Here is a 22,945-nt window from a genome sequence, read left to right as displayed (position 1 = left end):
ATACTATAACGCCGTACTGTACTACACAATGTTGGATCTAAAACAAAACTGTGAGGTTAAAGAGCTGAATTTGAGCTTTATTTAAAGGTCCAGTGTGTAGCAGTTCTGGGGATCTAGTCACAGAAATATAATATAATATACATAACTATGTTTTCATTAGTGTATAATCACCTGAAACTAAGAATCGTTGTGTTATCCTTACCTTAGAATAAGCTCTTCATATCTACATAGGGGTCATGTCTCACCGTCATGTTTCTACACTAGCCCAGACCGGTGTAGGAACTTGTATGTCTTTTCATATACATGGTCTCCAAAACACAGAGACCGCACTGCATATTCACTGATTGCTAATTAGTTGTATAATTAGAATCACTTTGGGACTGCTTAAACGACTACAGCTTTAACTTCACAGTCCTTTTTTTTGTGTCATTTCAAATCCAATGTAGTAGAGTACAGAGCCAACACAATGAAGACATGTCACAGACCGAATACTGTGTGATCGGCTGTCGGTTTAAGAACATAGCACACTGGCACTACAGCGGAGGTCTGAATGTCATTTTTATTCTTGGAAAAATCCAACCAACATTTGATTGAATGTAGAAAGGTCCAGCGTTTTGGGACTGTACTCTGAGGCGCTGTTGCAGTAAAATGAAGCACATTGTGGAGATAACTACCAGTTTAATATGAAAGCAATCACTATTGCATATATATATAAAACATCTTTGAATATATATATATTCAAAGATGTTTTTCAAGTGGCAGCTTTTATTTCAACAGCATAATATCAACACATTTCCGAGTGGTAGAAATATAAAAATAATGTAATGATAGCAAATAGCTAGAAAGGACTGATGTGTCTTTAAGTTACTGAACAAAACTTGCATCTAACCTTCCAAAAAAACGTATTTACTCACAGACTTAAAGTTTATATTTGTCTTTTTTTGACAGTAAAACATGTTTCAGTCATGAATTCACCACTTTACTTTAGACAATAGTAGTAGTGATCAGTTTAAGTTGAGAGTGGTTGTTTTTGTATCTGACGTGTGTGGTGGTGTTTATGGGACATATTTTGCACCATAAAACTAGAATTTAAGGACTGCTTTGATGGATTGGATTACACACTACTTATATTACATGTATTGTGCCCACCCCCTCTGCATTATATGTTGAGGTGAAACATGAAAGCAATTTAACCCTCAAAAAGAGATGATCATTATAAAGAAATGTATGCTGCAACATGAAGACATTCCAATATGTACTCAGGTGTGCTGGCATTAAAAGCCAAAGGCAACTCTTGGCATGCAGCTGTGCTAAATTTAGATTTGGGTTGCAGTAATTCAGTGTGTCGGTGCCTTTTCCAAGAGCTTCTCAGATAGCCCCTGTGTGTGTGTGTTGAATATCGATGTATACTGTAGCATCTTTCAAACCATTCTTGTGGCATTAGGTTTTTTGCTAAAAGAAACAATTGGACAATCCTGGTGAAAATTGGTGCAGTTTACATTCAATCAAGTGTGGAAATACATTTAACAGATTTTACACCTTACCAACATTTTCACTAGAATTAGCCATCTTAAATGATTAATTCATATGAAGTCAATGTGAATTTTGTATGATTTTTATCGTGTTGTTTCATCGCTCTCTGTGTGGTCACGTGTGTTTTACTCCAGATAACTAAATATATGTTTTGTATTCGGGTCCTTTCCACTCTTACGCGCCTTTCCTTCCTCGGTTTGCTCTGGACTACAACTACCAAAATACTTTGCTCCACAAAAGTATTTAGCTTGTTCTGATGACTTCCTGCATTGCGCTCAAAATATGTTTTATTTCAGATAGTTTTGCAGTAATGTGATATGTAATGTAATGTGCTGATAAATCGTCCTATTTCATTGGTGAACTCACAGATTGAGTAATGGGGGCCAGTAGAAGAATCAGAATATAATGAGATTGAACAAATGAAGGACAAAATACAATAAAACAATTGTCTTGGTTATTAATGTGCTTGATTTATTAACTTATGACATAATGATGATATGATTAGATGAATAAGTGCAGGAGAGAAAAAAAGGCATTCAAGTGTAACAATATCAGAATTAGTAAAACAACAATACAAAACATACAAGAATAACCATGGCAGGTAATGTCAATAATGAAAATAATACATTCAGCAAAGGGTCTCATGTTTTTAACCTAGTTGAAGACGTAAAGGAGGAGACTTTAAAAGTAATTTTCTGTTTTAAAATATCCTCTAAAATCACTATTCCTGAGTTTTCATTAGACATGTCATTTCATCCAGGGTTGTGTTCTCTCACCTCTGCTGTCACCATACAGCAATGAGTGTGTGTCATCACACACAGAATCCACAATCAGTATGGCAAGATTGGCTGATAATGAAACTGCATAACATCCATATAATATACAAAGACATAAGGACTTACAAGATCAGGAGTAAATAACATACTGTAGTGTGGTGTGAGTGGCAGAATGTGCTTGTTTAGCTTCCGAATGAGTACAGGATTGACTGGGAAAACCTCAGCTCCAGAAGATGACAGTAGTGCTTTTATTTTGAAGGCTGTGACCGGAAGAAATCTAAATTGTAGCTTGCAATGCGGAAGCGGACGCGATAAATGTAAAAAGGTGTTGAATGTAATGAGATGCTTGGTGGGAACAGAGTGGGGAGCTGACAGGGCTGCTTTGAAAGCTATATATATGGGGTTATTAAGATCAGTAATAGACTATGGCTGTGTGGGTTATAGGTCGGCGTCTAAAACATTATTGAGAAAATTAGATGTAATACAAACTCAAGCATTAAGAATATGAAGTGGGGCTTTTAAAACAACATCTGTGCCAGCATTGCAGGTAGAAATGGGGGAGATGCCATTGGAGCTGAGAAGAGTACAGATAATGATGACCTATTGGGCTAGTTTACAAGGACACAACAACCATCCAACAGTAAGGGCAATTGAGCCATGCTGGGAACATGCAAAAACGATGACAAAGAGCTTTGGTTGGGTTGCTAAGGAGAAGGCTAGGGAATTGGGTATATTGGATAGGAGTTATTCTCCAGCTGTGGTTCTGCCAGCTGTTCCTCCTTGGTTACTGCCACAACCTGAAGTTGATCTGGGCCTCCTTGAAGTAATGAGAGATGAATGTGGGGTAAACTGTGGGATATTCAAGTCATATGTCAGGAGGAATTATCACAATTATATAAAAATGTATACAGATGGATCAAAAGACCCCAATAATGGTAGAACAGCAGCAGCAGCAGTAACACCAGAATTCCAGTATGAGTGTGGGAAGAGACTGAGTGATGACTTGTCTGTGTTTGCATGTGAGATGATGGGCATAGTTATTGCATTGCAGTGGGTGGAGGACGTCAGGCCAGAGAGAGTAGTGATTGCATCAGATTCGTGTGCAGTACTGATGAGTCTGAAATTTAGCCACTCCAGATGCAGAGAGGATTTACTGTTTGAAATGTTACAAGCACTATTCAGAATCCATCAAATGCGGATAGTGGTTAAATTTGTGTGGGTTCCTGCCCATGTTGGAGTTGATGGCAACGAGATGGCGGATAAAGCAGCAAAAAAGGCTTTGAAGAGTGGGAGAAATATTGTTAAAGTAAATATAAGTAAGTCAGAAGCTAAAGTGGTGATTAAGGGACGAATCAAAAATATATGGCAGACTGAATGGAATAAAGGGAACAAAGGAATATATCTGTTTAAAAATAAACCATTGGTTGGGAGTGCAGGGCCTAGTGGACGAAATAGAAAAGAGGAGAGGGTAATGACAAGATTAAGGAATGGACATACTGGTCTTAATAGTTCCCTCTGTATTATTGGAAAACATAATAGTGGACTGTGTGGATTTTGTAATGAAGAGGAAACTGTGGACCATGTGTTAGTGTCATGTCAGAGGTACGAGGCAGAGAGAGAAATATTAAAAAGTGGGCTAAGAGAGTTGGGAGAGGAGAATATAACTGATGTATTAAAGAAAAGCTTTGGTGAAGAGTGTTAAAAGCCTCTTTTGGAGTTTTTGGAGGCAACAAGACTAGGGAATAGAATTTGAGATTTATATTTGTTTTGTTTTATTTAGATTTGGTTTGTTTTATTTTGTTTTATTTTTTGTTTGTTTGTTTGGTTTTCGTATTAGATAATTACAATCCTTAGTCCACACTCCAGATTAGTGGGTGGCGGTAATGCACCTAAAAGTTGTTTGCCAACCGCCATTAAAAACAAAAGAAGAAGAAGGAAGCGGACGCGAGTGAGGTTTCCGGTTTCTGTTGCGATGACTTCCTGCTGGTCCGTTCGCGTCTAAAACAAGAAAATATAAACGCGCTTGAGAGCTGTTCGGCTTTCTACGTAGACGCAGACACGGAGTTCGCAGGGAAAATAAACGCAGTTTGTCTGTTTGCGTGTCTGCTAGTTTGCTCGCTGAGTAGCCTAGAGATGTGCACGCAGACGAGGGCCGCGGCTCTGATGGCCAACATACCGCGGGTGGACATCGACCCGTCCGGTGTGTTTAAGTACGTCCTGATCCGAGTGCACAGCAAAGAGGAGGGGGACGACTCGGAGATAGATATAGTCCGAGGATACGCCTGGGCCGAGTACCACGGTGAGTCAGGGGCACCAACACCGTCCATCACAGAGCACGAGACCGTTAGCTAGCGGCTACACTCGGTGTTCCGCTTATTATTGTCCCCCTATACACTGTAGCTTCTTTACATTCTAATACAATGTAAAGAAGTTACATTATAATACAATGTTAAGAAGTTACATTCTAATACAATATAAAGAAGTTACAGTGTTTTCTTTTCTTTCCACAAGAACGTAATTTTGTCAGGTTGATAAAAAAATGTCACTTTACTTCCTGACATTGTTATTGGCCTAGAGAGATAATGTTTAGAGGCTCTACAAAATAACTACTGTCAGATGCCAGTTTATTAGGAACACTAATGCTAAAACGAATGCAGTCTAATTAAATAGTCCTGCATGAAATCCTACCTTCAGTCGAGTCGACTGCATGTTCACTATACTCATTCTGGTTGATGTAGTTGATGGTGCTCTTGAATTGTATTGTGAATATTGAGAGGCGTTTTTAATACTTACAGAAACATCTGCTTCCTAAATGACCAACCAATCATCACCTCTGTCAGACTGTCAGTCAGACCTGCCTGAGTAAAAAGCAGGATCCAGTCCTGTGTTTTGAAATGTTGGTAGCAGTGCATCTCTAGTTTAGACTTAAGCCAGGGATCGGGCCTTAAAGGCTAACATGGTTAGGTATGGCAGAGTAAAATATGGATGAAACATTCACATGCTGCTGTGCTACTACACCTCTTATTCAAGTGTGCCTTTACCGCCATCTAGTGTCTGGTCTTAATATTTACCAATGGTGACTAGAAACAGGGTTTTGTGAAGCTTCATATTGTATGTTATGGGGTTTAGATCAGAATTAACTATATGTTGGTCCATGTTTTCCTAAAAAATTGGATCCAACTTCTAAGCGGTGTCTTGACTCGGCCCTTGTTTATTTTACTGAACGGGGATGTGGGACAAATTTTTAAAAAAAAAGGAAATCTGGGATGTGGGACAAATAAAATTAAAAAAAAAAAGAAATCTGGGATGTGCTACCCTTTTCATATTTTTGGGGGAATATTTTTTGAACAATTGGCGACTAAAACACTAGACTATAACCTCATTCGTTTATTACAAAAAAATGTGTTCACGCCAAAATCCAAGACAGTTTTTATTCATAAAAGTGAATATTGATGTCAAAATCTGTGATTCAAATTACTCTAATATCATAAAGAAACTGTGAATGCTGAGCCTACTGTATCATTCTAAATTATATCTGGAAAATGAAATGTACTATAAAGTGCATTGTTTATGCCTCTTCTTGCAGCTGATATCTATGATAAGGTGTCGGAGGAGCTGGAAAAGGGCGGCCACCTGGACTGTGAGTGTGTCGGAGGAGGGAGGATCAGCCACGACCCCCAGGCCAAGAAGCTCCACGTCTACGGATACTCGATAGTGAGAGAATTCAGCTCAATAAAAACTGTGATGACAATGACATACATAGTACATAAGAGTAAACGTGCCATAAAACCACGACTCTGAGCTGAAAGAGGCTGAAAAGCTCCACATTGCTGCAGAGATCCCTTTCACTTCATTACATTCAGTGTTTAATATTGATTATTTCAGCCTAAATAACTGGTTAACCTCTGATGGAACGTTGACGTGTAACTTTTTCGTTGCAGGGATTTGGAAGAGCAAACCACGCTGTAGCTACTGAGAAACTGAAGGCTCAGTATCCAGACTATGAGGTGACCTGGGACAATGAAGGATACTGAACTGACCAAAGATCAGCCTCTGGCGGGCGCCCTTTCTCCTGGACTGACATGTCACTTATCTGTAACCCCCTCATTAGGAACCACACAGAGCCCGATAAGAAGCTTTTTGATGCCACATTGATAATCCAAGACTAAGACTGACGAACAGCGACGGGTCTGATTAGAAGACGAGCCTTTTTTTGGGCGGGGAGGTCGATTTTTATGTTACAGTAAAGTAAAGAAATAGCAAACACTCTACTTGGATCTAAAACAAATACACAGTTGTCTTCTTCTAGTGTGAATGAATAACTGGTCCTGACACGCAGTCCCTCACCGACTTGTTGTAGAGTCACATAGCCTCGTAAATATGACCTAATCACTAAGATATGTTGGAACTGTAGATGCTTTTGTTGTGATGTATGTTTCATAAATGTTTCCTAAAAACTGCTTTTAAACTGTGTGCACACCGTGTTCCTTCTGTCGCAGAGCAAAACACGCGCAATGCTGATCTTACTTTTGGCAAACGGCAGTTGTATCGACGGCCATCGACCGTAAACTGCTGAAGAATGACCTTAATTAAATCCGGGTAGATAAGTCAAAACAAACTCGATGATCTTCCAAGATTATGTTGTGCTGAAGTATTTTGAAATGCTAACGTACTGGTTGCCAATGAAAGGACACCAGATATGCTGTTGAACTTGTATTTCTAATGTGAAGTATTTTAAACCTGTATTGTTATGCCTCCGTGGCGGCAACTGTTTGTTCCATCAAAAGTGAAAGGAAGATGTGCCTTCCAAACTGTCATATTGTGGTAAATTGTTGAGCTAGCTGAGTTGCGTTTTACGCTATTGTTACTCCGCCCAAATCTTCAACCACGCTGGACGGGACTTTTGAGATGATGCGCACTGTCAATTCTCCCAGTGGGGGCTGTCCAATCAAAATGTTTCTTTTTTTTAACATTGAGATTCCTACGTGTGTCATAAACAAAAGATGCAATTGTGAAGCAAGACAGCTGCGGAGTGTGTGTGTTACGGTTTGGAGCAAGGCTGGTAGTTCTTCATGTATGGAGGCGACAGTGATGTCTGGCTGCTTTGATACCTGCCTTTTGTGGGGACAAAAGAACATGAAGAAGTTGCAAAATGGCACAAACACTTCATCACAGACATAGAAGCTATTATTAACACTAATGCGGTCTAATTTAAAAGGGTTCATTTGGTAACAGCACCTAGAAGATGGTACAGATAGCTGATGTTATCGCATAATTCCCATTTATCTAGTGTGAAGACGATGGCATGAATAGAGCCCAGAGCTAAACTAAGTTCCCTTAATAAAGGACTTTGCTTTACTTTACTTAAAGTGCCTTTCCAGAACAAAGTCAGTGACTCAATTTGGTAAATAAAGATGAAATAGAAGGATAATACTGTTTGGAGTGTGATTTATTTTTTTAAATGTTGCTGTTTGCACCTGAATTGCCCGGTGTGTCTGTTGCCAACTGTGTCTACTTAAGTTATTGTGCAATGCACGGATGTATACACGGTGGAAATCATTTGGAGGAAATAGTTTTATGATGGTCTGTTGCAGTTGCACGCTGGGAGACTTTAAAGTCCGGGTGTTATCTCTTAAGAGGCGGAGAAGAGGTCACAGTCGGCCAATAAAGACTCTCCAGCTTGCGTTCGGAGCTCCAGACAGATCGGGTGGGAGAGAGGAAAACGCAAGATGTTGCCCTGGAGGAGCTCAGCCCTCACTCTGCTGCTGACTCTGCAGTTTGGTAAGAACACACTCAGCCAGACTCCATTCAAACTGTGAGGGATTTTAAGTCACTTTTTAAATGTAGAAATGCTGCTTCTGCTGGTGGATAAACTTGGCTTGTGGCATCGTATAGCTCTGTAAAGTAGTGTTTGAAGGTTTGACAAAAGACGTGATGGCTCCTTCTGGAACTAACCACCGAACAAGGTCAAGAATAAACCGTCCTGCTCAAGCCACAAAAGAGTTCATAAAAAGTATTGTTTCACCAGCTGTCATAAAGCTCTTCTACACCGAGCTTTGACTTCCATTTAGAACACTGAGGTCAGGACCTCATGTGGTTGTATATCAGTATTCATCATTACACATCAGTTTGACTACAAGTAAGCAAACGACAAATAAGTGATATAAATGAATAAGACGTTTGTGTTTAAACATTAACAGGAAACTTATTCTTTTTTTTTTGGACACTTTATTTTGTATTATGGTGCACTACTTGTGATTCATGTTGACATAGTGTGTTCGTGCAGCATTCATTTACATACATTGATATTTCTTTACTTGTTTTCACATACAAAGGACAAAAACAGTTAAGACGTTTCCTCTCAACCCGTCTTGTGCTCACTAACAACAAATATTGATTATACAGTAAATATATACACTGTATTGAGTACACATGTTCAAATGTGGATGGTTTACGGTCTTACAATGAGTGTGTATTTTTTGTTTTGAAAGAAAACAATTTATTTAATTTATTTAATTGGTGTCAACAGAACTCGGTAAACGTGACCCTATAGTTCAGAGTCATCTGCGTGTGATAACGGAACATCTTTTCTCACTATGAGTCAGTCAGTGCTGCGTGTATCTACTGGGTGTCACGTCTCACATCCAGCTGTCCGCTACCAGAGACCTTTGGATGAACAGAAGGATTGTTGCTGGCGCTGACCTGATTGCGTCTCTCTGGCCTTTGAGCCTGTTGGCATTAGCTGTGCCATAAATCTGTGACAGTAACGAGTCCTGATAAGAGAGTTTGTGTCACCTGTGAGATTTTACACAGTATTTAAGTGCAATTACTTGTACTGTTCTGATACTTAAGGTATTACAACAATGGGAGAGGAATATATTGTGCTTTCTACTCCACTACTAAATTTATCTGACGGCTGGAGTGACGATTCACACTTAGAGGAGCTTAGATTCAAAAGACGAGATAAGTTTACCTTGAGATCGGCAGTTGACAAAACAATCTCCACTCAAGGACCCACTTACTAGCTTGTTCTGGAGCTTTCAACCTCATCGCTCGGTCTTCGTCAGCAGACAATGTTTGCGTTTTGTTTTTACTGTTGATTTTAACATGGACAAATCGGAGACGAGCCTTGAGCTGGAAGGCTTCCAAATAAACAAAAACATCGACGAAAAAGTCCTAAAAGTGCTCTGAATAATGCAAAGTTCTTGTGCTGATGAAGACAGTGTGACGCGGTCGAAAGCTTCAGAACACGCGAGTAAGTAGACCTTGAGTGGAGATCAATTTTAATTTTGCATCAGATATTTGCGTGTGTTATGTGGGGAACGCTGCCTGATGTTGTTATCTTACCTCACAGCGGCTAGCTCTTGGGCTAGTGTATGCCAGGCTCCTGAATGGAAATGTGACTTTGTGTGCAACTGTGTTGACTGCAGCGATGAGCAAGACTGTGGTAAGTCCGAATACTGTTCTTCAAATGTGAGATCACATGCGAAGATGTCTGAACACTGTTAATATGCTTGTTAGTGCTTGTATCATTAGCAGAAACTTCACCGAGTATGATCAGTTTTCACTTTATCCCTGTTTAGATCTGCATGTAGTATTTGAATACAGTCCACCGGTGAGCCATAGTTTCTTTTCCACCTCTCAAGGCTACAGCGGCAGAGGGTTCAAATGTGACTTTGAGGGAGCAGGGACGTGTGGATGGACTGACCGGTCCTCGAATGCAGCAGAGTACGGCTGGGAGAGACGTCAGAGAGGAGTGGAGACGCTGCTCGACAGCGGGCCGTCCTCTGACTACTCCACCGGGACGGCTACAGGTGTGGTTTCATACTCGTCCCTTTTTCTATTTTGTCTTTCTGTCCTCATGTTGTCCATGCAACAAGTATTTTGAGGTAATACTATGAGGTGCTTCTTTTTGTTCAACTTGGGAATACATTTAATTCAGTATCTTATTTAACACGGGTCCGGCTTGTCTTATTAGATCAGAAGTCTGATTATCAGACCCTGCACTTTTTATATTCCCTCTCGCACAGGTTGGTTCATGGGGGTGAGCGCAGTGACGGCAGGGTCTCTCAGCACTGCGGATTTAATCTCCCCAGAGATGAAGCAGTCCTCACCAACCTGCCGCCTCCGTCTCAGATACTTCCTGTGGGACTCAGGTAACGACTGGTAATCACAACGGGTCGTACGTTCAAACTGCAAGCTTCTTTTGTATCTTAAATCACAACCTTATAGACAGAATTTCATATTATTTTCTACTACTTTTTTTAGAATTTGTATGTATTTAATGAGTATTTGTTTTCACATACCCCTGCTTGTAATCAGAATACTTTATTGATAAAGGTGGGAAGTTAGTATATTACAGAAATATAAGAAAAACATTTAAATAAAGGACAAAGTAAAATACAATGTAAATGATGTACACAATGCTACAATATATAACACAAGTATGAATGCAAAAGTATAAATGCTGTATCAATGGAAGTATTGCGCAGTTGAATTATTGCACATTTGAAACATTATTGCACGTAATTTATGTTTTGTAATTGTCTCATAATTGTATTGATTCTCCAACTGTAGCCTTTTTAAACGTATTAGTAGACAGTTATTGTTGTTGTTGTTTATTAGGTCACATGGGTCTGGGCTCCACGCCCTTGTGGGTGTCCATCCTTCGCCAGGACTCTCGAGAGGCCGTCGTGTGGCGTCCCGAGGCCTCCAGCGTCCGTGGCTGGAGGGAGGCCACCGTCTTTCTGGGCCGCATTCCCACAGGCTTCCGAATCCGTCTGCGCTCGCGGCGCTCCGTGGGGCGAAGAGGAGACGTGGCGGTGGACCAGATGGAGTTTCTGGACTGCGCTCTGCCCCGTGAGTCCCTCAAAATACACCACTCATGTACAGTCCCATCAGCAGCTAATTGTAATGAATCTGTAAATTGATCAGTTAAAGTTGCTGAACCACGATGAGCATAATGATTTTTATCTCTCGCTACGTCACCAGTCCCTCTCCCTGGGGAAGAGTGTCCCCCAGAGATGAAGGCGTGTAGGCGGGGGGGCTGCGTGGAGCAGCGACAGCTCTGTGACGGCAGCGACGACTGCGGTGACGGGACTGATGAGGAGAACTGTGGTGAGAAATATTACAGCACAGAGCCCTCTGACACCACGGGAAAGTACATATGTTTGGAATTTGTCCAGACACGGATGACTCACTGTACAAATGGACAAAGTACAAAAAACTCTGTGATAAGAGTGCAGGAGAGATTAGAGCGGCAGTTCAACCAGCAATAAAAAAAGAAAATTCGTATACTTTATGGTGTTGGATGACCTCTGCAAATTTCACCGGACTACTTTCTAGTGAAATTCCCAATGAAAACGTTTTACTGGGATATTGTTTATGGGAAGACAGTTTTTCAAATGTCATTTTTCATGTTTGTTAGCTCCACAAATACAACTCCCTTCACCTCCATTGTATTTGGTTGAAGGCAGAAGTCTTCAAAATCATAAAACATAACATAAAACATAAAAACATAAAAAAAAAAGTATTTACATTGCTCAATATGACGTTAGGAGAACATGTTTTTTAGTGGAAAAACAACTGAGAAAAATTCGTAAGTCAAAGTCCAACTACTTGCGTTTTCCACACCACTTTGTCTTGCTGTGAAATGTATTCTGTGATATTCTTGTAAAGTACCTACTTTGCAAAGTTCCCAGACTTTTTCCCAAATTCCCGGCAGAATTTATTGAATTTCCCCAACGCTGTCTGTATGGAATACACTTTTTAACACTCCACAACGTTGCTGATATTCAGTGAGAAGAGGCAACTTTTCCGTACATTCAACCCCGTGCATGTACACATTCAGTGAGCACCAGTCAATGTAAGCTGCGTGTGTTTATTGTGTCTCCAGATGGATACCGGGCGTGTGACTTCGAGGAGGGCTCTTGTGATTGGGACCTGAGATCACTGTCCAAACTGAAATGGGTCAGGACCAATCAGGAGAACATCTCCGTCACGGATCCTCTGAAGGGACCAGGCAGGGATCACTCCAACAACACAGCAACAGGTATCATAGTCTGACGATGCCAATATGTTCAGATGTTGTTTTTAAACATAAGAAATAATTATATGTAAATGCAGGATATCACTATCATCATTGCAGGTCACTTCCTTTATGTCACTGTCCCTGATGGTGGTCTCACACATGACTGGGCTGCGTTCCAAAGTCCCCGCCTCGAGCCCACCAACATTTCACATCCTTGCAAGGTGAGTCCCAAACCCATTCCCTCTTCAGTCAGAGAGGTTTTCATTTTACTCTTGCGCTTCAATTTTCACAGGGATTTCCTCACAGTCGGACATTTTTGATTAAAAAGGAAGATATTTCTGACCAGTTCTCTGTCTCTGCCCGCTGTAGATGGTGATGTACACTCACCAGTTTGGGCCGAGGTCCGGCGGTCTGACGGTGCTGGTGGCAGATAGTGAGATCCACCCGGTGTGGGAGAGGGGCGGCGCTCTGGGCGATGTCTGGGTGAAGGCAGAGGTGGAGATTGTCACCGACTCCATTTTTCAAGTGAGTACTTCACCTGAGTTTGTAGCCATTATATCGATGCTAGCTGTAGCCCATAAACAGAGGTGCTGAAGATACGGTAACAAACCTGATTCACATATTTGTTTTGTTTTTTATCACAAGTGTAAATGGCATTTTAATTGAAACATGTAAGAGAAAAGTGATCTTTTGCACACATATTAGCATAGGAGACTTAGTAATGAGCCATGCTGATAAAAAAATCCGCACAATATTCTCGAAAATAAAAGTTTTTAGGTATGGTTGGTGTATCAATAAAAGCAAAACACAACAAAGTGCAATACAAACAGTTGTTTATCGCAATGCATGTTCATGGGAATTTGGTTCCAAAGTAAATTTACTTTTAAGAGAATTTTTAATTCAGTCCTTGAATGACAAATCCTGATCAATATAGAAATGAGGGCCTTTAGTTTTCAGATATATTTTAAAGAGCAATTCTTTTCACCAAATGAGTAAATGACACTTCAGAGCTTTAGTCTTGAAGGAAATTGTTATTGCTATACAATCATTTGCCTCCATTTTCTGTCATTATAGATCATAATGATGGCGGCAGTCAGGGACTTTGCGTATGGAGGCATCGCTGTCGACAGCATTGTGTTGTCTCCTGAATGCCGCTTGTCATCTGGTAATCCTTCTAACAGTCTTTTTTTTGAAGAAAAAAAATATTCCACATCTGCAAAGAATGAGAGCAAACACTCTCTGTGGTGTGATAAATCTGCCATCTCACATTCTCCTCTCGAACAGCCAATGATACCTGGGCAAGTTTCCCTCCATCTCCTAAAGACCCGTGTGCTGAACCAGACAAGATGTGTGATTTCCATCGAGACTGTGCCGGAGCAGAGGATGAAGACAAATGTGGTGAGTCTATTCCTTCTCTTTATTCTGCCTCACTTTTATCGACGGGACTACAAAAGTGTAAAAGAAATTACGATCGTTATTAGAGCCAGTGTAAGCTGCTTTAGACCTCAGGAGTCGCCAGGGCCCCCCCACCCCCCCAATTGAACAAATTACCAGATATGAAAACAATCATTTTGTTTATGTGTGAAGCGGACAGTGTGCTTATGGTTCAGCATAGCTGGTCAATAGATGGGCTTCATGAGTCATTGGTGTCAATAATTGTACCGCAAATAACAGTTTTTGTCTTGGCAAAAGAAAACTGTAATAGCTGTCCTTAAAGGGAAACTTAGCAGGTAGATTAACCGTCATTTATTCTTTTTTGTATTAATATCCTTAAGCCTGGCTTTTATATCTCTTTTATATCTGTCTCATGCACTGAGCTTTGTGTGATCTCATGTCTCCACGAATCCTTTCTGCAGGGGATTTCTCTTACACTGAGGGCAGCTCAGGTTGGACTGACGCCAGCATTGGGAGTCAAGGTTGGCTGCTACACGCAAATGTCACATCCGAAGGTACAACTCGCATCACTGTTTACTAATATTTAGTGGATGAAAATCACCAAATGACATAATGTTTGATTCTTTCATATTGCTTAGAGATGTACCTGTACGTATCCGAGGCCCCAGGCCAGCAACTGACCGAGGCCCAGACACGGACCCCCCTCCTGGGCCCCTCCGGCCCTGCCTGCACCCTGCGCTTTGAGTTTGCTCTAACGGGGAGTCTAGATCACGCTGGTAACTAAATGAACTTATTATCCCACATGTCTTCTTTTCACTTCTTACCTCGGGACACACGACTCGGATCTTTTGACATGACTCTGTTTACGTGTCTCTGCTGCAGGTGAGCTGTCCGTCAGGGTGATCGACAGTTTGCTGGGCACGCGGCCTAAGCTGTGGGAGTTCAGTGGGAAGACTGGAACAGGGGAGGGGGCGTGGCAACATGTCAACCTGCCTATTGGAGTCAGAAAAGATCGCTTCCAGGTCAGCTTAATTTTCTCAGGGATGCTATAATTGTCATTATTTCATTTAAGATGTTTGCATTGAAGATGAGATTTGACTCGCAGAAATGAATGTCTGGTCTCAGAAATGACTGGAGGTCAAGCTTTTAAGGAAAAGAAAAGGCAGGTTGTCTGAAAACATTTAGAGTTGTAGACGTTTGATGAATATCCACAAAGCCTTGACCTTCATTCTAAATCTAATCCATCTAAATACAACAGTTTCACCTTGTGGAACTGGTTAAAAATCTACTTTACTTATTTCACTCATCAGGGCTCTTTTGTTGTCCTTGTTTTATCTTTGCCAGCTGGCCTTCGAAGCTCGTGCTGTGAAACTTCCTCCAAGTGCCAACATTAAAGTGAAAAACGTTCGCTTTGTCAGCTGTCATGCTGATTATTTCCCATCCTCTCCAACAGGTAACTCAAACCCATCTTCAGTACACGCACATGACGTTGCATAATGCAGACTTTACGATGTTACCCGGAAATGTCTCATTGCGTTTTTGTTTAGGGCTGTCGTGTAACTTTGAGGTTGGACTGTGTGGATGGTATCAGGACAACAGTGACAACTTTGACTGGGCGGTGGTGGATGGGATGGACCACACCATCGGGATCGGTAAGCTCCTTTAAAATCATAAAAATACGGATATACAGTGTATTTTTTAGGAGGGAGTATCTCAGACACGCCTCCATCTTTCCTGGACGTCACTGGTAGAAAACATCACATTTTAAATGTGTCATATGGAGTACATAGGAGGATATTGTGTAATCATGGTTTGGAGCAGTTATAATAACATTAATATTCTTCTTTCTCATTATCCTCATATATGCTAATAGTTTGATATAAAGAGTATTCATATTCATAGTGTTCATAGTTTCTTTTCTGAGAACATTTAACCCTCAAAACTACTAAAACCTCAAATCACTTCCATGTTCACGAGGGGGACATTCTTGTAACTGACATTTGGGATGTTATTCTAGTCCCAGCACAGCCTCGAGGCTAAAAGCTATTATTAATATTATTTTCATACCGGTTGTCACTCTGTATCCGGGTACAGAAAGTGACAACACTGTGAAAACGGCACTCAATTCTGTTGAAGGAACTCCAGTTCTTGTAGTTGTGTTCAACAGAAAATACCAAACCAGTTTAAATGTGCGATCTAAATGAATAATAAATTGCTGTTTTTAATTTGTGGTAAATGTGTTGAACTTATTATGTAGCTCATTCATTGCATCACTCATAATCACTATAAGACAACACAGTATGACTGCAGTGTATAAGGTGCCACTGCTGTACTCGTGATGCTTTGAAGCTCACTTCCTTTCCCGCCCGCCTCTCTGTTGACCTCCAGGCAAAAGTCTCGTGGTGGACATGTGGAGCCCTTCTCTGCGCGGTGCGTTCGGTCGCTTAGTTTCATTCCCACAGTTACCAATTCCTTCAGAACACTGCCTGTCCTTCTTCTACAAACTCTACGGGCCGAACACAGGTGAGGACAAGACTGACTGGAATGTTAAAGAAGCATCTCTTTCTCTGAGCCCTGGGGGGGAAACAGATGATTTACCTTTCCCTTTACCTGAAGTTAAAGGGAAAACTCACCACCTTTTGATGGATGTCCAATCATTGTTGAGGGTAAATGTAGTCCATTGAAGCAATGAATTCCTCAGAGAGGCTGAGGCTGCAGCTCCACGAGCCGTGCAAGAGGATAAGGCCGGTGCGGACCCTCCAGGCATCAGAAGCTCACATGCAATGCATCATGGTACATGTAGGCTCTGCCAGCCTGAGTCTGCGAGTAGGAGAAATGAGCTCTATCTGTCAATGTAGCACGCAGTGAGGAATTCCATCAACCACATTTACCATCAACATTGATTGCACGTCCACATAAAAGGTGTTGGCTTTTCCCTTTTAATAATTTATTACACAGGATCTAGTCTTAAAAGTCTGCCTCTTAGTATAGTTTTGGCGTAGTGTTAGATGTTGGTTTGAAATGAAATATTACCGACTTGCCCCAGAACAAATCAGATAATTGAATCATATCTTAATCTTCTCACACTTACTGCCCCGTCCTCCCCGTCTGGTCCCGTCCAGGTACTCTGAATGTGAAGCTGTTGAATAACAACGGTTATGAGGCCGTCCTCTGGACCCGCAGTGCAGCTCACGGCAACGTGTGGCACGAGGCGCACTGCCCGGTGCCGCACCAGCTCACTAACTTCCGGGTATGGAATGACTGCAGTCAGCCTGAAATGCAATGTCACAGATCTGTCACATAAAAAAGAAAAACCGTAACAATAAAAAGGGGAAAATGGTGCCAAAATGAATATTTTCCTTTCCAACTCACCCTCTCCGACCTTTCGCCTCCAGCTGATGTTTGAAGCAGCCCGCTCTGGTTTTGACGGGCGCGTGGCCATTGACGATGTGGCGTTCGTGGACCGTCCGTGCACCGTGCCGAGGATGTGTTCCTTTGAAGGCCAGCGGTGTGGATACAAAAGCTCTGGTAAAGTTCACTGGCTTCACCGCAGCGGACGCACCGCCACGGTGACCGGACCCGAGACCGACCACACTCTGGAGACTGAACTGGGTGAGAGAGAATCCGAGAATCCCATTGAACGACAGTAATATTTGAATGTACACGCAGAAAACTGAGTGACAGTGAATTGTGATCTTCCTCTGCCTCTTTGGTGGCTCAGGTTTCTACATGTTGGTTAACACCGGGGTGGGCTTCCTTCCGTCGGGTTCCAAGTCAGCCCTCACCTCCCCTGTTCGCCAAGGAACCGCCAAGACCGAGTGCGTCCATTTCTGGTATCACATGGGCAGAGTGAATCCTGGTGAGACACATTCCACACAGTGAAACACACGCACACACACAAACATGACAAGAAACCCCACAACAGAACTCTGTGTACTTTGCAGGTTCTCTGACGTTGTATATGAAGCCGGTGAAGGGAGAAAGAGTGAAGATCTTCTCTAACAGTCTGAACCAGGGAGATGTCTGGCGCCAAGGCAACGGCAACATCTCCAGTGCCCTTGTGGACTGGCAGGTACATTGTGGAGACTGGAACAATTATAGACTTTTACAATAGTACAAACTATTGAAACTGTCTAAAAATCAGATATCATTGCTTTGCGTTCCTGTCCCATTTACAGTTTCTCTTCAATGTGAGGATGCACACTTTTTAAGGAAGATCAGCATGTTAAATGTTCCATTTCTCCAGCAGCTTTCGAAAATTGGGATCGTGTAAAAGGTCCTCTACCTTTTTATATGATGTCATGTTTGACGTTTTAACTAAGATGATGCTTTGTTCTGCTCTGCAGCTGGAGTTTGAGGTGGTCGGAGCCGGAGGCAAAGACACTCACGTTGCAGTTGATGACATCATCCTTTCAGCTCGCCCATGTGAAGACCAAGGTTTGTATCGGCGTCAGCGAAATCCAAAGAACTCTTGAGCCACAAAATTATCCTTTATTAATCACCCTGTGTTACCTTGAATTCTTGAAGAATTATTTTTCTTGCATGCCTCAATGTTGAATAAAGAATCCAAAAACGGAGAAAAATGTCTCGATCAATTGAAGTAAATGGGGGCCGCATTCAACAACAGCAAAACTATATGAAAACATCTATTTACTCTCACACAACTAGTGCAGCATGATGCCACTCTAATTGATCCAGTTGTATGCTCACTACTTCCCAAACACATCCATCTTCGCTAAAACCTCGCTATCTAAAACACTTCCAAATAAAAGAGTCTCACGCTTGTGCAGGCGCGCCGCTCGTCCTTGGGAGTCGTGTTGATGCATAATGGGCTTTTTAAATGAAGCAATCCACCAATTTTTTTTTTATATCTCAGGTTCTAAGTGCAGTCTGGAGAGAGGGATGTGTAGCTGGAGCAACACTCAAAACGTCAAAGTGGACAAACTGGACTGGGAGCTGACGAGTCGGGAGGCAGAGAGCCACTACCCCACCCCGAATGAGGACCACAGTCTGGGCACAGAGAAAGGTAAACCAGACAGAGACAGAGCTACTTTGACTGTGCACGTTGTGGCAAAACCTACATACGGTCATGCGTTTCAACAAAGATCTTCGCACTGAGAGTCAGGAAGCAGTGAGAACAACACTTTGATCATTTTTAACACAAACGTTACGTGTGTCCGTTTGTCTGTTTTTTTGTTTTTATCCGACGACATGTACCGAAGTGTGAAATAACCTACCTTCCCTTTCCTCTCCGCCAGGTCACTTCCTGTTCTTTCCAAGCAGCAACCGGACGGCAGCCTCTGAAAAAGCTCAGTTGCTGAGCCCTCACCTGCCCCCGACCAAGGGCACCTGCTTGAAATTCTGGGCCTACAAGCCATACTCGTGTAAGGAATGGATGTTATCGTAAAAGCCTCTCGGATGTAGTCTGGATGTGTGTGATGCACTTCCCATTTTGATATTTTGAACTTATATTTCTCACACATGCAGCGGACAGCCAGCTGAGGGTGTGGAGGTTATCTGAAGGTAGTCTCCATCAGCTGCTGGTGGTGAGTGAACTGGGAGGGCCGTGGAAACGCTTTGACGTCAACATCACGTCTACTAAGGAATACCAGGTCAGACTCTCACTTGCCAGAAGATAAATATACTGTGTCTAATCTAGACACCAATATAGTGCTCTCTATGTAGCGTACTGTAATGCGTAATGTAAGCTTATCCACAGCTCAACGGTGCATTAAAGTTTTGCACTTGACTAAATGTGTTGCACAGGACTGACGGACCGCTCTCTCTGCTGTCGTCTTGTCTTTGTTGTCTACAGATTGTGCTTGAAGGAATCAAAGGCACATCGGGCGTTGTGGCTCTGGATGACATCGAGTACACCGTCGGAGTCGACTGCACTAACAAAGTCACAGATGCAAGTAAGAAGGGCCAGTGGTTTTGAATGTTTTCCAGACCATTAACTGCTAACTTCATGCGTGCAAAGTTATCTGTTTTGACTGATTTTTCTCAGAAAAATACAAGGAATTTTTTTCAAATAATAGTTGGGGTCATTTTGGGATATATGCTTATGCGCCTTCTTTCGTTCTTTATTTAATCCGCTCAAAGATTTGAAATGTAATGTTTCCTTTCACCTGCACCAAGACTGCAGATGGATATTAGCTCGAAGCTAAATCTGGTAGAAAGCATCTTTTCTCTTTTTTGAGATTAATGTAATGTAATTTCACAAACTACACTAAAATATTCACTTGGGATTAGGAGATTGGCTTTTAAAAATGTTCAGCACTAAAGGAGTTTGTCTAATTGCCAGCAGTTTTGTCAACTGACCTAAAATGCAAACACCAGTAGTGCAGCCCTTTGACTGACTTCCTGTCGTCCTCAACACAATCATCTCGTAGAACCGGAAGCTAAATGTTGTCCACCTTCCCCGTAGCCTCACCAAAGCAGGACAACGCCGGAGGGATCGCAGCGTCCGTCATCGTGGTCCTGCTGCTGATCGGCACGTTGATCGCCCTGCTGATTTACTACCTGCGAACCAGACAGATGGTCCAGCCCGTGAACGGTCCGTCATCTTCCTCAGCTGGTGCTGGCTTCAGAAATGAATCGTATGCACCAGACCTCTCAGTAAGTTAGTCTGACACCCAAACCTTTGACAAACATCCAGTCAAATTTGTTTCATGAGTATTAAAGGGTCATTTGTAGCATTTATAGCTCTTCTATCTTACATTGTCAAAAAACATTGTCATATGGTAAGTGAGGCAGCGTTGACTTTGGATGATTAGAAGTTAAGCTAGCATGCTAGGCTAGGCTAAAAGAACAACTAGCTGAATTAACAAGACAGCAACAAAGGCTGCCCCAGAACAGTAAGAGTATTTAGAAAATCTAATATGATGTAGACTAAGCACAGGGAGAACAAAACAGAGCAGATAAGAAGGAGAAAGAGTAAGCATCGAAAGAGGTGTCAGTTTAAATGATATTATAACTACAACAAAGACATGGTCATATCGTTATTGCGCGTAAAGATCTGGCTAGCTAAATAAAAAGCATCCTAACAAGCGTACTCAACAGTCTGTTAATTTACTAAGTGACACTTTTACACTCTAAAATAACCAACCAATCATGGTTAATATACCAGCCACATACTGTATCTACCCAAAATGCTCCAGACAATTTTCAAAAAATATATTTTTAACAACAATGAGGAGGTAAGCTAGCCTAGCTAGCAGCATCTTTTTGCCTACCGTGTCTGGTTAATGATTGATAATGTGTTCATTGCAGCAGGATCATGTGATTATTCCACCGGTGCAGAACCATCCGATGGCAGCTGGGTTCAATAATGTCACTGTGAGTGTAGAGCGCTGTAAACGTTTTATGACTAATGTGGAAAATATATCCATCTCTATTCACATGTACTCTGTGAATACAGTTAGCGGCGGTTTAAAGCTGCACCAATACAACTTTGACCACTAGAGGGCCGAAAGTATTCCCATACGAACTCACAGCCATGAGCCTAAACATTCTACATATACTCGTGTTCAAAATGTTTGGTCAAAGCTGTGATTTCACTTTAATGTTTAAGATGAATATGATAACTAAAACACTCATATAGCTCCTTATTTCATCTGTCAAACACGCAGTGTTACACAGAAACAGTACTGTTTATTAACAACTTCAAACTTGGTGCCTTCCTTGGCCACCTTATGGACGGACCATGGTGACGGATCCACTCTCCCTCTTGTGTTCCTGCAGGTCTCTGCTGATGTCAGAGAGATGGAGGTGTGAGGCAGGAGGAGCGCTGGTCCTGCCACCTAAAGGTGGCCTTGTGAAAATGAGGCGATATCACAGCAGAAGAACTGCTTGTGTCGCCCTTAACGGACACACACACACACACACACACACTCTAACACACACACACACTAACACAGCCCACATACTGAAACACCAATGAAGGCCTAATCGCTGAAGCTGCCTCAGATCGGATGGAGCCCTCGAGGGTCACAGCTCTCGGCCTGTGGACGGACTGATGGAAGTCAGAAGGAGAACGTCTACGGTGTCGTGGACAGATATTAGTTTCCCTGTCTTTGAATCGAGACTGGGCATAACCCTCGGTTGGCAGAAATGGTTGCATGGAGATTCAGGATCTATTTTGGATGTGTAAGAAAGCATGAACTGGGAGCATAGAGCTGGAAAAGACGTGAGTTTACCAGGCAAAGAGAGTCTGATGAAAGACACTGTCAAGGTGCATTTTGGGAGAGGAGCTTGACTCGCATTAAGGGGTAAAAAATATCTCTGCCTCAATCTGTCTCTCACAAGCCTCCCAACATTATAGAACGTTGTGGAATGCCCCTTTGAAGAGAAAGGACAAAGAAAAGAATGACATTAAAAAATATATTTTTTAAAAAGGTTATAGAGAAAGTTGACATGTAACGCTGCAGTTTGGAAAACATCTGTCCGACGGATGTATTCTTACAACTGCCCTCCGCTTTGAAACAGGATGTAATTGACCTCTGAGGATAAATTGATTAAAGTTGAGCATTTAAACATTGTCAGTATGCCTTTGAGTGTAAATTGGTTTCTGGGGAATTAAATGACTGCATCATGAGCTAAATATTATGTCAGAATCTCATCACTATTTGTTAGTGATGGGTTCTTTAAAGTAATAATTTGAATGTGTCTGCTCACAATTATTGCAAAAATATATGATCAATGTCAATCAACAACAAATGTATGAGAATTTTGATAACTAACCTTTAACTGCTTAACCAATCATTTATACCAAACGTTTTCTTATGTCCCCTGACATCTCTTTCATTATACTACTCTGCATTTAGATACTTTATAAATATAAGATATTGATCTATCTTATATTCATACAGTATCTATTTTATTCATCAGTCGGTGAAATGCATCGTTAAATATGAATCAATAATGCACAGCATCAGTGATCGCATCCAGGGTACAGAGGATGAATGGTAACCTATATGGCAATCGCGCGTGCTCCTGCGTGGTATAGCTCCCTGAATTGCTCCGCTGTGGTCAAATGCCTCGTTCATCTTTAGGAAGAGGAGATGACGACATATTGTCCTTAGCAACCGTCGCGTCTCTACGGCAACATCCTCCGATGTCCCCATATCTGCTGTTGTCACCGTGACTCTCGTCTCAAAAACTGCCGCTTTCTCTCGGATGACCAGCTGATTTTGGGTGATGGCGTGTTGAC

The 22,945-nt window shown here is 41.8% G+C and overlaps 2 protein-coding genes across 2 annotated transcripts; both read left to right on the top strand.

Annotated features, from left to right (window-relative positions):
* The first annotated feature begins 4,217 nt into the window (after positions 1–4,217).
* Positions 4,218–7,740, top strand: phpt1 (phosphohistidine phosphatase 1). The gene is made up of 3 exons (XM_076079812.1): positions 4,218–4,608; positions 5,896–6,023; positions 6,251–7,740. The coding sequence occupies exons 1-3, from the start codon at positions 4,443–4,445 to the stop codon at positions 6,341–6,343; spliced, it is 387 nt and encodes a 128-aa protein (XP_075935927.1). The 5' UTR covers positions 4,218–4,442; the 3' UTR covers positions 6,344–7,740.
* A 298-nt stretch (positions 7,741–8,038) lies between these two features.
* Positions 8,039–22,336, top strand: mamdc4 (MAM domain containing 4). The gene is made up of 29 exons (XM_076079886.1): positions 8,039–8,090; positions 9,664–9,756; positions 9,956–10,123; positions 10,340–10,465; positions 10,935–11,168; positions 11,301–11,426; positions 12,205–12,360; positions 12,457–12,560; positions 12,709–12,864; positions 13,414–13,504; positions 13,624–13,737; positions 14,196–14,288; positions 14,373–14,510; positions 14,617–14,756; positions 15,079–15,187; positions 15,282–15,386; positions 16,123–16,257; positions 16,857–16,984; positions 17,130–17,346; positions 17,456–17,593; positions 17,679–17,806; positions 18,081–18,171; positions 18,611–18,760; positions 18,993–19,118; positions 19,222–19,346; positions 19,550–19,649; positions 20,162–20,352; positions 21,007–21,072; positions 21,478–22,336. The coding sequence occupies exons 1-29, from the start codon at positions 8,039–8,041 to the stop codon at positions 21,508–21,510; spliced, it is 3,633 nt and encodes a 1,210-aa protein (XP_075936001.1). The 3' UTR covers positions 21,511–22,336.
* The last annotated feature ends 609 nt before the right edge of the window (positions 22,337–22,945 follow it).

Source organism: Anarhichas minor, unplaced genomic scaffold (assembly GCF_050575085.1).
Source record: "Anarhichas minor isolate MPS153535 unplaced genomic scaffold, ASM5057508v1 ptg000073l, whole genome shotgun sequence".
Taxonomy (NCBI): Eukaryota; Metazoa; Chordata; class Actinopteri; order Perciformes; family Anarhichadidae; genus Anarhichas; species Anarhichas minor.
Note: the sequence above shows the minus strand (reverse complement) of the source record. Positions and strands in the feature narration are given on the sequence as shown.